Raw genomic sequence first — 16,795 nt, 5'->3', positions numbered from 1 at the left:
TGATCACAGGCTAACAGCTATGGGAGGAACATGAGAAGGACCACGTGTTCCTCTGGAGAGGTGAGATGTTCCTCAACTTCCTGATGAATGCTGGGCGTCTCATTTGCTTTATCAGCAGGAACATGGACTGACGTTCCGAGAATAGCGGTCGGATTTGCATCGTGAAGATCGGCTGTGATGAGACAGCAGGAGGAAACAATGACACGGCAGCAGCTTAAACAGGTGCTAAAATGTAGCTTCGGGTGCAGCTAACGACATCAGCGCTAGCAGACATCAGGTGTATCAGGTCATTTACATTCGCTTAAAAAACAAAACATACGGATGAAACAGATGTTATTTCACATATTTTATTCAAACTGTTTAATCAGTGACAGAATTTGCATTAAAAATTTCCAGTGAAACAAATTGTGAGAAACGAGAAATTAAGAATCCCGCTAAAGAAAGTGACGTGTCGTGCCAGAGATAAAGTAGCGCCCCCTGTTGACCCCCCAGCGGAGTGTCGTCTCAAAAGAGCAAAAGTTCTGATGATGAACTTTCACCAGGAAAAGTTTAAAAACGTTCCAAAAAAACTTTGTGGCTTTGACCAACACAGAGATTTTAAATGAAAAGGACAAGAAATTTTATTTAACGTGAATTCAAACAAGTTTCACTGTAGCCTCAGAGAGCACAGCATTAGCGGCGTTAGCAGTGTTAGCAACAGAGAAAGGTCGGCCTGGACTTTCCGTCGACACGAGCAGATGATGACTGGATTGTCACTTGTGGTGAAGCGTTCCTTTAATATGAAGAATTGGCCGGTTCCTTGGACAGAGGCGGCCATTGTTGTCGGTGCTGAGGAGGAAGGAGGGGGAAGGGCCAGGGGACAAAAGGCTTCATTCTTTGCCGGTGGTGAGGAGCTTCAGGGCTTTCTGGAGGTTCTGGATGGCCGTGCCTACGTCTTCGTACTGCAGGGCGCTGCTGGCGTACTTGCAGAACTTCTGCGCCTTAGTGAAGTCCTCTGCTGAGAGTTGCACGCCACCTGCGGCGAGGACAGAAGAAGATGGTCATCAAAATGATCTGAACCAAGAGGGAAATCACCACGGTTACGGTCACACGGTGGGAAAAAAGTCATGTGACACGTCAAACATCTGTTCTCCAGACCTGCCCCAGCAACACCTTTAGGTTGAGAATCCCTCTAAACCGCCGCTGGCGTGCAGCTGGCGGCAGGTGTGTGTTTGTGGTGTCCAGCCGTCCAGCTCCCCGGAGGAAGTCCAACATCTTCTCAGACGGCCGTGGGTCAAACCCTCCGGGCTCATTTACATTCCGCTGTTTTCCACTCGTTCTTCTATCTGTCCATCAGGTCATTACGGACCTCTGACATTCAACTGAAGCATTTCCTGGAGGAAGCCAAAGACTTCTCACTTCCTGTTTTTTATCCGGGTCCGTTCTTCGCCAGTAATGAAACACTGATGCGACTCTTCTTCTCGGTGTCGGTCCATCGTCTTCCTCGCTCCACCAGGACTTCACCCCCTATCAAACCCATTTGGTTCCACAGAGGCAGAAGTGACAGAATGTCCAAAGCTGAGAGGAGAGGCAGGAAGAGAGGGGGGAGCAGGAGCCCCAGGAACCAGGAGGAGCTGGGGTAAGAGCAGCACATTAGCCGGACTGAGGACCAAACGCGGTCAGAACCTGTGGTCCTTCAACCGTTTGCTCAGCAGCTCCCCCTGAGGCAGATGTGAGGATCCAAACGGACTGGTTCCGCTAATCAAATCGCTTCTATCCAAACACCCCGACTCCATAACTTTATTAGTGAAGGAGAAGCTTCTTCGCGGGTCAGAACCAAGGTCAGGATGAGACTCACCCTGCTGCTGAGCGCTGAGCAGTGACGGGTCCACGGTGGGCGCCGAGCGGGGCAGAGGCACTGGTTTCACTGGTTCTGCTGGTTACAGAGGTCCGAGAGAACACAGGTCAACACAGCATCAATATAAAGCGGATTTGAAGAAGAACTCAAATATTCTGATTGATCATGACCTAATAATGACACACACGTTAACTATTGAAGAGATTATTGATCGGGACCACCTGGGTCAGTACCTGTGGGCGGAGCCAGCTCGGCAGGGGTGTTGGCCGGCGCGTGAGCCCCTGGTGGGATGTGGATGTTGTTGAAGTTGGTAGTGGGCGGAGCACCTGATGGTCCTGATTCTGGACCGGGTGTGAAGCCGATTCCCGGGGCGGGGTTCTGACCCTGGTCCGGGTGAGTGTACAAGTCCGGCCCAGCTCTGAAGGAGCCTCCATGAGCGAGACCTGAGTAACCTTCAGCTCCCTCCACATCTGCACAGACGTTCAGACGGTACAGCTTAGCTTCACTCTCACCCAGACTCAACCAGAACCTGCAGCTTCCTCCTAAAGAAAACCCGTGGTCAGCCTTCCTGAAACTGGACCTTCCGGCACCACCTGCACTAAAAGGAACCAGTAAACAGCAGAATCTCAGAGAAACAAAGTTTACCTCAGAGGAAAGTGAATAAAACCGGGTCAGGTTACACACAGCTGAATTCTACATTCAAACCAGATGTAAAGACGGTTCTGCTGAGACGACGGTGGAATGTTCTCGGTTCTGAACTGGAGGCTCCTCCCCCCTTACGTCATGTGACTGGGACACATGTTAAACACTCGGTGCTCCCCGACCCGCTCCAACACATTGTTCTGCCTGGGCCGTTGCCGTCTTCCTACCCTGGATCACCTCACAACGTGTCTGCCGGTTCTGACCCGACACGCTCCAGAGCCGCTGTCAGCAGCCTGTCTCATCCAAATGTGGAGCTTATCTTATCAAAGAGAAGATAAATTGCATCAGCTTTGTTGGTTCGCTACATCAGTGGTGACATTTACTGACTGAAACATCCCAGTTGCTCAAACCAGCTCTAGCTGGAGTCTGCTAGTGTTTCTGAGCATTTACAGTCCACTCTGCTTTGATGTCCTCTCTAGTGCCTTTGATTTACGCTGTAGAAATACGTCCGAGGATCCAATTGACTTGCCATCAAACACCGATGCTGGATGGGCTCGCCCGCTCCTCTCTAAGCCCCGCCCCCACACCTTTCCTTTTGCTAAACGCGTCTCCTCCTGACCAATGGAAAATCAGACCGCAGCGCTGCCAGACAATGCTCTTCTGTATGTTCCATGTCTAGCTTTCTGCACTGCTGTGTGTGTGTGTGTGTGTGTGTGTGTGTGTGTACTCTAAATAAAAAGTGAAGCCAGACTTCAGGCCTGAGGGGAGTGCTACTGAGGGCAGGATGGTCCATTACTGTAATGAATCAAGTCTAATTTCCCTTCTGCGGAATAACAAATGCTGGTATCACGTGACCTTTGGCCTCAGACCTGCCGCAGCTAACTGGTGTGAAACCAGTCTGGTTTACTTGGATGATGCATTCAGGGAACACGGCTGAGTCTATATTCATTCAATCACATCTCGCCCAGATGTAAACATCAGCTGGACGACGAAGGTTCTCTCAGTGGTTTGGAGGTTTTTCTGCTGTCAGATTAAGATTAACGGCAGACCAGTGTGCCGCCGGACGATTGTGCGTCCACCGTGGCGGTAAAGCCGCGGACGCCACAGAGGTGGGAAAATCCAATCTTTGTCTCCAGCTTCAGTAATCATGTTGTGTCAACACAAGTGACAAAATCGAGCTTCAACGATCGTATCGGAGAGAAACGTTCTCCGCCAGAGTGATAACGCCTCCAAAAACAAACACCTGTAATATCTCCCACACACACTCACTCACTCACACACACACACACACACACACACACACACACACACACACACACACACACACACACCCGCTGAGTGAGCGATATCTGCTGGTTCCTTCCATTCATGGGGATAATCCCTGATGAGGTCATCACCGCCAGAGTCACACTGTGCGTGCGTGCGTGCGCTGGGTGACATTTGGGTCAAAGACACGCCCAGATGTGTGTGAGTGGGTGTGGCCAACAGCTGGATGTTATTACAGCATTTGGCGAGCATAGAGATCCATCTGGCTCTGCCGGTCCTGACAGACGCCAGGACGTCAGCAGATACGATCAATACAGTTTAGGCCGATCACCTCAGATCAATCTGTTGTTGTTTCTGATAATGATCAGACCTGAGCTGATTCCCTCTGGTGGGTGAGGCTCAAATGTAAAACCACCAAAGATCGTGAGGCGTCGCCCTTGGGAGCCGCAGGAGGCAGTAAAATGGGTGTCAGATCTCTGTGTATTGCTCAGAAATATAGACAACAAAACAGTGCAGGCAGGAAGAGCTCCGCACATCAGGAGATCTGTTCTTCAGCCTCTCGGGAACAGAAAAAGTGACTCCTACGATTATAAAGCCATCATGGAGGGAGGCAAACATCAAAATCAAGAAGCGCCTGTCAGAAGAAGTGCCTCACCCTCTGAAATCATCCAGATTGAAGCTCTTTACGGACCACTCGGGCAGAAACGAGCCCTCAGAAGGTCAGCAGCCGTCACAAAAGCTGGCGGCGGGCGGCTAAACCCTGAACCCCGGGATGAAACACCGAACAAAAAGGTTGTTTCCTGTTCGGGCTGAACTTTAAACATCTGGGTCGTTCAGGCTCTGAAGAACTTCCTCCTGCTTTCTTTCTCCAAAGGTTAGTGTTTTATGGCTGGACGCCGGCGAGAAGTGGGAGCTGCGCGATGTGGAAAAGGTCAGAGACGTAGAGGTGACACCACCACCAGGAGACTCAAATACCAAATCCTTCACCAATCATTTCCCTCCAACCAGCTGAGGACATTGGAAAGATCATTTCAAACTACTGATCAATAAAGTTCTGCCCTGGTGTAGCTGAACCCGATCGAACATCAATAACATTATTGGCGCCGCTCCTCCAGCTCTTCCTGCGACACCAGCACAGCCGATAAGAAACAATGCAGACTTCTCACACTGGCAGCTACAAGTGGACAAAGAAACCATGGCAACAGAGGAAGCGGATGGCAGCGGGGCCGTATCAGCGCGCCCCACCTGCTTCCATGTCCAGCTCCATGCCGATGGGCCCAGACTCCGGCGTCTCGCCGCTCTTCAGGCAGTTGTGGATGTAGGTGGCCTTCCAGCGGGCGTACTTCCTGTGCTGGATGTTCTGCAGACACAAAAAGAGGCTTTACAACTTTATTAACACACACACACACACACGACACTGAGGGCTCTGATCAATAGCACTATTGACCAGCTCCAGCTTATTGAGATAAACGGCGTCTCTGTGAGAGCATTTCCCTCCTCAACTCTGCTGTTAATTGTCCAGGACAAAGGTCAGCTCAGTGTTAGGACTAATGTAAATTTCACCCTCGAGCTGGGGTTGAAACATTTTGGTGATAATACCCCCCCCAACACACACACTGAACTCCCAGTTAACCAAGTAAACAGGAAACAGCATCTAATAAACGTGTTGAGCAGGTGAAAAGGGGCGGGGCTCCAGGGGATGTGGATCAGCCATGATGCAGCAGATGTTTGGTCGGGTCAAGACTCGACTCTGTTCGGACCAGTTTGGTGTTTTCAGCAGAACTTTGAGCTGCGCGGGTCCACCAGTGTTTCTCCATCTTCTGTCTGAACCAGACAAGACTGCCGAGGTTGTTTCCAACCACACACACACACACACACACACCAGGAGAGAGAGCGACTGACTGACTGACTGCAGTGTCAGAGGTGTTGACAGAGTTGATCTTACCTCCTCTGATAACTCTCCAAACACTGACAGCACGTCCATCAGAAGACTGGCCGTGTAGAAGGACTTGATCATGTTCCTGGATGGAGAAGAAGGGGAGGAGGAGGAGAGGAAAACATTGTTATTAGTTGGCTCTGACAGACGAGTGTCTCCTTACTGCCGTTAGTCCTGCTTCTGCTTCAGTAATCAACAGTATCAACATATGTCACTGTTAGTGTGTCCAGGAGCGGAGGACACGTCGTAGGGGTCCGACTGTCTCCGTGTCCTTACTGACGACCTGTAATGCCTCTGTGCCAGGCAGGGTCAGTGTAAATGAGAAACATAAATAAAGGTTACACAAGTAAATAAATAAACAAACCTGGGCGCAAATGAGAACCAAAAGACACAGTCCAGATTCTCACACACACACACACACCCACCCACCCACACACACACACACACGCGCGCGCACACACACGTAAGGATGATGAATAGGCTCCTTGTTGCACAATGTGTCAGCAGGAGCCTCCACATGTTGGAGGAAGTTTCTTATTCCAACAAACACACACTTAGGTAGGTGTGTGCACTTGTATACACATGGGACCTTCTGTGTACATATGGATACTTCTAAGTACCTGCGCATACTTGTGTGTACCTTTGTGTGCATGTGTGTATTTAATGTGTATTTATAGGTGTTTAGCCATGCTAACTGTTTACTTTCAGTTTTATGAAGCTACTGGAAAAATGCAGATTTGTTTATCTTCAGGCTGGTTATTTTCTTGCTCTCGCGCACACACAGACACACACATGCACACACAGACACACACATGCACACACAGACAGACACACTCACTCCTGTTTATTCCTGAGGTGTGATGAGTCAGGAGTTCAGCTGCATGAAACATGAAAATGTGTTTTGTGTTGTGCCTCTGGCTGTGACGTTCACACTCAAACATTCAGCTTAATGAAGTCTGGATCACTAAACGAAAGTCCTCAACAGGATTAAATCCACACCCAGTCTAGAGGGGGAACATTCCAGAATACGGTCGGATCACATGTTGACGATATGAGGACGCCTGTGGAGGAGGCTCCGAGCTGCTGAAGACGGGAAAAACACGGACCGACGTTGACCTGGAACCTGCCAACTTTTCCAGATGAGTCCGTTTAAAGGCAGCAGGACGTCTGCAGACCTCAGGCTCAGTAACACAGTCATGGGACAGAAGAAGCAGAACCCTGACAGCAACCTTGGTCAGAGAGCCAACTGTCCACTTCTGTCCATCATGCTGTCTGAACCTGCTTCTATGGTAACGCTGAAGCACACAGAGGTGACACAGACGGCTTTGGAAAGGCTCCACAGACGTGTGACACGTGACCGTGGCGTTGTCTCTGTCTCAAGTTAATCGCTGTCACGTTTTAAAGAACATCAGAGCTTCTGTCGCTCAGATTTAGCAACAGTTGCTCATCACCTGTTGCTAAGAGAAGATCCTGTACCAACATGTATAGAAGATGTTGGTACAGGAGCACCACAGACCAGATCAGGTGCTTCAGGAGCGGATGGAGGAGAATAAAGAGAGCAGAGACTCTTACTTGTGGAAGCGTCCCGAACGGTCCTCGTTGTCGGCGTACAGAAACATCTTGATGGCGTAGTTTTCGATGTGGGCGTTGCCAACCACCTCCTGGGTGATGGACTCGTTGTCAGACATCTCTTTCTTCATCTGCAAAGCAAACGTGACCAAATCTTTAACACGATGTTTAAATATGGCTGTCAGACAAAGATGGTCGCCGTACGTCCCGTTCAAGAGAATAAAAACGTTGGCTCTGTTTGGGGGGAGAATGGTAAAAGGTTAATCGAATGTACTTTCAGGTTTTATGCTTTCTATTCTAAGAGAGTGGGCGGAGCTTCTGAACTCCGCCGCAGCCGGTCAGCGGAGGGTCATCTGGATGACAAAAACCTAATTTCAGCTTATTTTGGCTCCATTTATCAGACAATGGAAAGAAGCAACATCCATCTGTGTTTACTGCAGGACGGCAGCGAAGATGACAACTGTGTGTGTGTGTGTGTGTGTGTGTGTGTGTGTGTGTGTGTCTATTACAGGGATTCAGGTTTCTGGTAAAAACCCACTAAAGCAAACACGTGGTTACCTCCAGCAGGTGGAAACTGACCAAACTGAATAGACACACTGTTCACTGTCTGTGTGTGGTGTGTGTGTGTGTGTGTGTGTGTGTGTAATGTAAAACCACAGAATCACATGTACAGAGGGAATAAAAAGAATCTGGGATCAAAACGAATCTCCGTCTGACTTAAGCCCAAACTTTTAATGACTTTTAATGACTTTCAACATAACCAAAAGAAAAGTGATTTTAACCAAAGTCAAACTATGGAAACATGGTGAGATCCTGAGAAACTATAGCTGATGTTGTTGCTTATTACTTTAGAAATGTTGAAGTACATGTTTGTTTTCTTGATTTACTGGTTTTATAGATTTATGTTGTCTTGTTTTCAAGTTTGAACGTCGACCTTTGAAGGATTTGGAAAAACTGAATTTTCAAACCCAAACCTGCTTACACACATGGCAACAAAACGCGACATGATGACGGCGGGTAAAAAGATGACCTTCAGGAAACAGCGTGCACGTTTGTGACAGAAGCTAAAACAGGAATGTCAAAAATCCAGTTCATTAAAGAACGTCTGAGCTGAGCGGAGCAGCGGCTCGTGGAGCTGCTGGTCTCCTGCGACTGCTTTTAAAGCAGAGATTTTCCACCATCCCAGAGAGAGGGAAGCCTCAGAGAGCAGAGCCAGCGCTGGAAAATAGAATTAATGAGTCCAACATGCACGATGTGTACGAGCCAGGTCATCAGGGAGAGAGAGAGAATCTGCTGTGGTTTGTGTGCTGACTCGCTCGATCAGTGGAAATGAGTCACAGCAGCAGTTCATAAAGAAACAGGACGGAAACCTCAAGGTTCAACAGAAATACTCCTTTCTGTCTCATCGGGGAATAAAAGCTCCCGTCTAATCACGTGAAAACATTTAAATATTATACTTTCCTTCACATGTCAACCTGGGCTGATGAAGACAGCAGCGCAGGAAGGTGACCCTCCCCCAAAACATCTTGAAACGTGTCCGAAAATTCCCCTAAAGCTTGTTTATAGTCCCAACCACAGATTTACTGCGGTATAAATTCTGCAGGAACAAAGAATAAATAAAGCAAACATTTCCAGAAATCATCACAACAGTGAGATTCATTATGTTCATTAGACGTCGGTTGGTTGGTCGGTGGGTTGATGACTTCAAATTAGCAAAGACAAAAAAACATGTGGGTTAAAAGTCAGCAACAGTAACATGAAGAGTGTGTGTGGGGGTGTGTGTGTAAATGACAGGAACACACACTTCAAAGCAGCGGATACGAGTGTGTGACAGTAATGAAGATCCCTGAAGCTACTGTTAAAACCACAGCTCTGGTGTGTGTGTGTGTGTGTGTGTGTGTGTGTGTGTGTGTGTGTGTGTGTGTGTGTGTGTGTGTGTGTGTGTGTGTTGTCGTCACCATGTCAAACTGATCTCAGGTCAATTCATTAAGCATCCCCTGCTTGTTTTCACCTGAGAACACTTTGAAGGACTGTGATTGGACAGTGATGTCCAGCTCATTATGTGACCCCCACTGAGACGCTGCCCCCCCCTCCCCATCATAACAACTCCATAAAAGCTCATTAGTTTGGCTCCTGTTGACAAGCAGCTCCCGTCATGTAACAGTGTGTAACAGGGTGGTGTGCTTGTCCAGTCGAGAGTGAAATAACAGATCAAAACAGTAAACAGTAAACTCCGACTCCTCAACATGTAACATGTTCGACCATCATCATCATCATCATCATCATCAAACAGAGGAGGGTCATGAATTGGGAAACACAAAGACGGCCTCACGGCTGCCGTTCACTCACCGACTCCAGCTGGTCCATGAGTTTCACCAAGAACTTGCGGCACTCTGGACTTTTGCTGTCCAGCTTCATGCCCGCCTGCATGGCATAGAGTCGACCTGCCGGGGGGGGGGGGGGGGGGCAGAGCTTCACATTAACACCTTCATTCTACAAAAATCCTCATCAATTACCGTAATTTCCGGACTATAAGTTGCACTTTTTTTCATAGTTGTCAGGGGGTGCGACTTGTACTCCAGAGCGACTTAAATAAATACGTTATTACAGAATTTCACATGTTCGTTATTTTCACACTGACAACCACAGGAGGGCGCTCTAGGCATGTGTACCTGAGGAGCGAGTTCCTCTAGCGATGCAGAAGAAGAAGCGGTGCTTCGTCTATGGACTTAGACTTGATTGTTTGGTCAACTTGCTCGGATGTTCTTTATGCTATAGTTATCTGAATAACTGTTAATATGTTACGTTAACAAAGCAGACACGTACTCACTCGTTCGTTGTGGGTCATGTAGCTGAATTTGTTACGTTAGCATACCGTAACCCTATTGCTAATCCATGCTAATTGCCTTTGAAGATGAAATGTATGTTCTTGGTCTCAGATTTTATCAATAAATGTTCCCCCAAAATGCGACTTATAGTCCAGTGCGACTTCTATTTCTATTTTTCTTCTTTATTATGCATTTTTTGGCTAGTGCGACTTAAACTCCGGAGCGACATATAGTCCAGAAAATACGGTAGTCTCTGAGATGTAATAAAAGCCAGGATTCTGATGAACTCCAACTCCCACAATCCCTCACTGCTTAGTTCCTTCAGCACTGACACAACAGACCAGCAGGTTACAGGTGCGACTCACGTCTGCATTATTAATCAGAATTGGAGGAGAAGCCCTGAGTTTGGAAGGTCCTGGTGAGTTTATCAAAGGAGCAGATTGTGACTCTTCCTGGGGCGTCTCCACTAATGTGATCCGGGTAATGCAGGCACCCCGGGGACAGGTTTGTGTTCCATTTAAATCCAGCTTGTCTCGAAAGCTGTTTACTGAGTGTTTGCGGCTCACAGTTTGACCGACTAAAACGATCAACACAACGCAGGCAACTTGGCGTCACACACATGTGAACATGTACGCAGCCAAACCAGTAAAACAGTCGGTCAGTGAGCCCACAGACAAAGAGCGGTTGTGTTTTTTGGCACAATAAACTGCAACACACAAGCATTGGGGGCAGAGAGGACAACACGGGCCCCCTTCTGTCCAACAGTGGTACTGCAGGCTGCAGACCCCTCGAACAGCTCGACCCCACCAGCCCCCAATAGAAGGCTGACAAGCAGATCCAAATCAAACGTTCCTGTTATTTAGTCTGAAACGGAACACGGGCTGAAACATTAATCCAGCAGACCGTCTCAGTCACCCAGGCATCATGGGTAATAACCCTCAGTCCTTGTGTATCAGAAAAGCTCCCAGAGAGAGCCCCCCCCATCATCCCCACTCGTATGTTCAGTTTTAATTAATTCATCTGCATCCGACATGAGGGAATAATCTGGAATTGTTTTAATTCAACATGAGCCCCAGTTTACCAAAATCCCAGAGTGGCTACTGAAGATCCAACAACGATCAATAAAGTTCTGTGTGTGCCAGCTGCTGCTGGGAGGTACACACACCAGGTACACACTCACTCACCCAGACACGGTCTAAACACATGATGATGCTGACCTCCAGTGGCCTTGACGGTTGCAGTCGATGTTTCCTGTTGTGAAATTGCATTTTATGCTATAGCTATTTTAATAAAAGTAGAGGAGTGTCATGGATAATGTGAGAAGGATTAACTGGGGTAAAGTGGACTGGGGGAACTGTATGTGAGCGTGTTTGTGAGGAGGACAAAACAATAATGTGTGATATCTGCTTGGGTTAGGGTTCTCACGGCTGTGCACCTGTGCGCAGGCCGAGAGCCGCTTCAATATGGTCAAATATGGGCAATGTGACTCGGCTGATGCAAACTATGGAACTAAAGAAACGCCTCCTGCCATGTAATCATGCCGGTTTCAATAAAAGAGACAATGCTGGGGTGGGGAGGGAGCCCCCGGGACAGCGCGACAGCAGGCGTGTCTGTAACGGACAATTTGGTGACCCCGACGTGATCTGCTCCAGAGGAGAGTAGGACGGGCGCGCACGTCGAAGGTCCAGATCGACCAGTCCTTGGCATCATCCGGAAAAGGCCTGACTAAAGAGGGGAGCGCTGCCTGTTAAATCGAAAGTGCTGAATGATGTCAAGTGAACCGTGTTGATCGTTAAATTTGAAAAAAAACGAGTAAAGAGAGGCGTTTGGCCGTTATGACCGAGAAGTGACCACAAGTTGACAAATGTGGTAGACTTTTGTCGTGGTTCTGGACAGATTGGTCCGGATGTGGTAGACTATTGTCTTGGTTCTGGACAGATTGGTCCGGATGTGGTAGACTATTGTCGTGGTTCTGGACAGATTGGTCCGGCTGTGGTAGACTATTGTCTTGGTTCTGGACAGATTGGTCCGGATGTGGTAGGCTATTGTCTTGGTTCTGGACATATTGGTCCGGATGTGGTAGATTATTGTCTTGGTTCTGGACAGATTGGTCCGGATGTGGTAGACTATTGTCTTGGTTCTGGACAGATTGGTCCGGATGTGGTAGACTATTGTCTTGGTTCTGGACAGATTGGTCCGGATGTGGTAGACTATTGTCTTGGTTCTGGACAGATTGGTCCGGATGTGGTAGACTATTGTCTTGGTTCTGGACCGATTGGTCCGGATGTAGTCATCAGAACAATGGTGGGTCAGTGGTGAAGTGGTGTTGCATTACATGGTGATCATAACTGAATATTTTAGCTGCTGTAGTCAAGTACGTGAGCAAGGCCGTCATGACAACATCGTTCACGTCAGACCCTTGTGATCATCTCTGATAGCTATAGAAGGAAAATCTGAGCAGGGCCCAGTAGCAACGCGTGTTTTCCTGTGGAGCTTTTGTGTTTATGTGTGTGTTTACTTCCTGTCCTGCCTGTGGCTATCTTCGGTTTCTTTCATCGCCCCTTCCCAGGACACGTCTTAATAAGGAACTAAGTATGAGAACACAAACAAGAGTCTGACCTTCTTGATGTTCCAGTGGAACAGATCCCCCGACGATGCTGTGTGTGATCAATCACCAGCGTCACCGCGTCACCACTTTTACTGTTTTTTTTTAAAAATATTCCATCACCTGCCGTATTTTAATGCTCCCCTGTAATAGAAAGCATGTCTTGAAAGCCAAAAAGTGATGTTTGTTCCTAGAAATAAGCTACATCTGACGTCCACTGCTGAACAGGGGGAAAGGATGGTACCAGGTTATTACAGCATCATTCTTGACCCAAGTGGCGAAAGCAAGGTCGGACCCAAAAGCAAGTCCAATCCAAGGTGCCGGAGACTTGTACAGAGATGGAAGCTGTCACAAAGCGGACGAGGGATTGTGAGCAGGATTTGCAGTTGTGATGAGAGAAGGCGAGAACGTTATCAAGATGGTCTCAGGGAAAGTTGAGCCGGCATCAGCACAGCGAGCGGAGGTGGTGGCGTTGCAAAAGGCGCTGGCAGCGGCGCCAGGCAGACCGGTAAATATTTATTCTGATTCTGCTTTTGGTTATTTTGTTGTACATAGAGATCTGGGTTCATGGAAGAGAAACGGATGGCGAACAGTAACAGGGGTCCCACCTAGACATGAGGAAATAGATGAAAATTTGTGGATCGGATCCCCTCTAACTAGGCAGTAATTAAAGTGTGATGGGACCATTCACTCCAGGGGAAATGCGGTTGCAGATAACGCTGCAAAAGAGGCAGCAGGACTGGATCTGCTGGGATGTACATAATGAAGACAGTGGAGACTGAACAAATGGAGGACTTAAGACCCCGCACACTCCAAGAGTGGGGGCACGCGCAAGCGCAGGCAGAATGGGCAAAACAATCCAGTCCGATAATGGATCTCGTTTTAAGAACAAACAAGGTGTTGTTTAAAATACTTAATGATATGTGTTCAAGTTTTTCCCTCCAGATCCCACCAGAACCGCAGGAGAGACCAGACCTCACAGGGGAGGAGTACCTGCCATTGAAGGTCCGTGAGAGGAAGTGGCAGGAACCGAGGTGGACGGGCCCACGTGGAGTGACAACGCGCACTGACACAGCGGTCCGGTTTGAAGGAAGGGCGACACTTGGTACCACCTCTCGCAGTGGGCCAAGGTACCGAAAACCGCAGACATGAAAGGGAGCAGCAAGGGGTCTGCGAGGTCAGAAACCCCCAACATGCAACAGGGGAAGTGCTAGTAACCTCTGGGGTCATCCACGAGCCAAGCGAGACACACCACGAGAATGCCCCGCAGCGATCACATTGAAATACACGATGGGGGCCCCTACCTCTTTTCAATTCGATTTACGTGACGTCATCGACTGTCGTGGAGAAGGTATGATGTCTACTTGCGTTATGAACCTGGTCCTATTCAATTCTCATGCTCGCACAATGGGGTTGATCAAAATACACTTAATGTCACCACCACAATACCAGAAAAGAAGGAGTACTCTATCGGGTAACTCCTCCCAGCAGGTAAGAACTCTTGACTATTCGGCTCTAAAACCAATAGACATGATACAACTGAGCACGGGAACGGGGACTGACAATATTTGCCTAGATTGGTTGGTGAGGGAGGCAAAGGATAAAATTAGCGGAGAGCACATTTTTTCACCGAGCCGGCTCCTCTGCATTTTGATGACAGTTGGGGATGTCAGTGCATGATGGCATTAACTAGAGAAAGCACTCCCATAAACTGGACATAATTGGCTACTATTTACCCACCAATTAGCAACAAATCCACTGCAGGACTTTTCAAACCACGGAGGGGCGCACCAAACCGGTATGTGTGCTTTGATTTCACAGGAAAGTTGGGGAAATATGGGGAGATTGCGGAGGATTGATGCAACCAAACAATGAGTACGAATAGACCAACATCAGCAGGCCTAACGCCGACGACACGTCCTACGGAGGAGGAGCTCATCTGCGTTGGAATCTGTCCCATGTATATAGATGCAATAAGAGTCCCTAGGGGAGTTCCAGAGGAGTATAAATTAGCTAATCAAGTGGTGGCTGGATTTGAAAATCTTCCAATCATTGCAATCCAAATGCTCTTCCCAATGCCACCGAATGTGGACCGGATAAGTTATGTGCACTATAATGTTCAAAGATTAGCAAATCTGACCAGGGATGCGGTAGGACCTGCTGAGCAACTGTCAGCAGCCTCTATGGTAGCGATGCAGAATAGAATGGCCTTAGACATGCTGCTGGCTGAGAAAGGGGGCGTGTGTTACATGTTTGGGCAAATGTGCTGCACTCTTATTCACAGCAATACGGCTCCGGAACTAAAGCTCTAGAAGGACTGAGGTCCCTCTCTCGTGAATTGCCTGAAAACTCAGGTGTGGAGTCTGGACCTGGCTCTTGGATTCCTCCCTGAGAAGAAACCCACTAACGACCCACTAACGTCAGGGTTGACAACAGGCCTCGACAGCAGCCGGGTAAGGCCGTATGCTGTCAGCAGAGATGTGGTGGCCGCCTTTATTCCAGCGTTGCCTGGAATCAAAGTCCCAGTCAGCTGTCGGGTCCCTTTGAAACCAGGTTGGATTTGACAGGTTTGTCTCTTTATGTGGATCCACAATGTCAGACCTCAACTGGGTCACTACGTCCGCCCTGCTGCACTCAAGTCCCACAGCTCCACTTCACATTCACACAGGGCTGCATGTATATGCCTGGAAAAACCAGGAAATACGGGCAAAAGGCAACAAATGGCTTATAAAGCCAGATTCTGTGGGGTCAGTGGGAGTCGGGGACTCGAAAGCACAATGAAACCAGTTTCACTATTGTGGAGTCGTAATAATTTTGTACCCTGTCCTAGCGTGCCCCCCCCACTGGTCTGCTCCCACAGCCGGAACTCTGTCCCCCATCTCTGTCCGTGTGTCTTCACAGATACAGAATTTGTCAGAGGTTTGTTTCTTTAATCCACAACTGCGTTCCTATAACCTCTAATGTACTCGATGCATCCCATGATGCACTCTGCAAGGTGCTTCAACCCATGCCCCTAACTAAGCAATGTATCCCATCATGCTTTGCAGTTGCAGTCGAGAAGCAAGACGGTCGTTATTAATTACTACGGTATTTAGTGACAAACAAATGTCCACTGTTTTATAGTTATTCATCTATAGGCGACAAGTGTCTGACTTCAGACTCCATCTTCCAACTTTGACTTGTACCATGCAGTTTTTATTAAACAGTTTTTGATGAAAGATTATAGCACCAGTTTCAAAATAGTAAAGACAGCAAAACCGCAAAGCTTCTAGCTCGGTAACACAAAACCACCAAAGGGTGTCAAACATCATCAACACAACACAATTATTAAACATTAATTGTTCTTTGCAGCTGTTGGTCCTGGTCCAAAGTCCTAATCACCAAGTCTACCCGATATTGTGAGCTGTGTCGTCATGGTTTATGACGTAGCCATGGATACGGTGACATCAGAGGCTGGGAGAGGGCAGCAGGGTGGAGCTCATTCCTTCACGGCTGAGTCAGTCTGACTGATCAATGACTTCAAGATCCTGAAGAACAGGCTGGACCACCGTGTCACCCCAGTAACAATGATACTGAAGTTACTTAAGCACATCTGCTTCTGCTGGAAAACCATCAGGACATGTGAACATGTGCCCAAACTAAAGTCAACAAATTCCAGAGTATTCTAAAGGTAGCCAAAGCTAACCACAGAGAGATAACAGCAGTGGGCTGACTGGTGTCAACCTAAAGCAGTTCACTGCTGGAGCGATTTAACTTGGACTCACAAATTAACAAGCTCAGGTAAACAAAGCTAACGCTACATGCTAGCCGCGGCTAACACTGCCGAGAGCATTGAGACTTACAGTAGTACGCGACCACCGGGTCACGCGTTTCGTGTTCCTGGGCCGTTCGCAGGTGGTGCTGTATGGGTTTGAACTGAGGCGGTAAAGACATGTCGGCCTCAACAATTCTACAGGTAGCCAAAAAACACACCGGCTAAAACTACACTGTTGTTGTTAGCGAGTCTTTCTCTCCACTTCCGCATTAGCAGCCAATAGAGGTGGCCGGATATACGTGCGGGTGACGTCACGGCCCTTCCTCGTGGTTACATCAAGCTTTGAAATTGATATTCA

General features: G+C 48.2%; 1 protein-coding gene across 2 annotated transcripts; it reads right to left on the bottom strand.

The window, feature by feature from the left end:
* Nucleotides 1-333: 333 nt before the first annotated feature.
* Nucleotides 334-16,727, bottom strand: vta1 (vesicle (multivesicular body) trafficking 1). 2 transcript variants are annotated; one of them, XM_011611784.2, is made up of 8 exons: nt 16,526-16,727; nt 9,600-9,694; nt 7,254-7,381; nt 5,691-5,766; nt 4,991-5,105; nt 2,071-2,307; nt 1,838-1,912; nt 334-1,015 (listed from the first exon to the last, which is right to left on the bottom strand). In XM_011611784.2, the coding sequence occupies exons 1-8, from the start codon at nt 16,614-16,616 to the stop codon at nt 870-872; spliced, it is 963 nt and encodes a 320-aa protein (XP_011610086.2). In that variant the 5' UTR covers nt 16,617-16,727; the 3' UTR covers nt 334-869. The 2 variants fall into 2 exon arrangements, with proteins under 2 accessions (XP_011610086.2, XP_011610085.2); XM_011611783.2 differs by having other exon boundaries at nt 1,838-1,915; nt 16,526-16,726.
* Between the last annotated feature and the right edge of the window lie 68 nt (nt 16,728-16,795).

The sequence above is a fragment of the Takifugu rubripes genome, chromosome 16 (genome assembly GCF_901000725.2).
Source record: "Takifugu rubripes chromosome 16, fTakRub1.2, whole genome shotgun sequence".
Taxonomy (NCBI): domain Eukaryota; kingdom Metazoa; phylum Chordata; class Actinopteri; order Tetraodontiformes; family Tetraodontidae; genus Takifugu; species Takifugu rubripes.
The sequence above is the reverse complement of the archived record's forward strand: the minus strand, read 5'-3'. Positions and strand labels throughout refer to the sequence as shown.

Bases quoted from the DNA above. Each gene is read 5' to 3' on its own strand.
- vta1 (XM_011611783.2), bottom strand. From the start codon at position 16,616: ATGTCTTTACCGCCTCAGTTCAAACCCATACAGCACCACCTGCGAACG. The intron at 5,106-5,690 runs GTAAGATCAACT...TTGTGTCTGCAG, and splicing joins TTGGAGAGTTATCAGAGGAG to AACATCCAGCACAGGAAGTA. The intron at 1,916-2,070 runs GTACTGACCCAG...CTCTGTAACCAG, and splicing joins CGAGCTGGCTCCGCCCACAG to CAGAACCAGTGAAACCAGTG.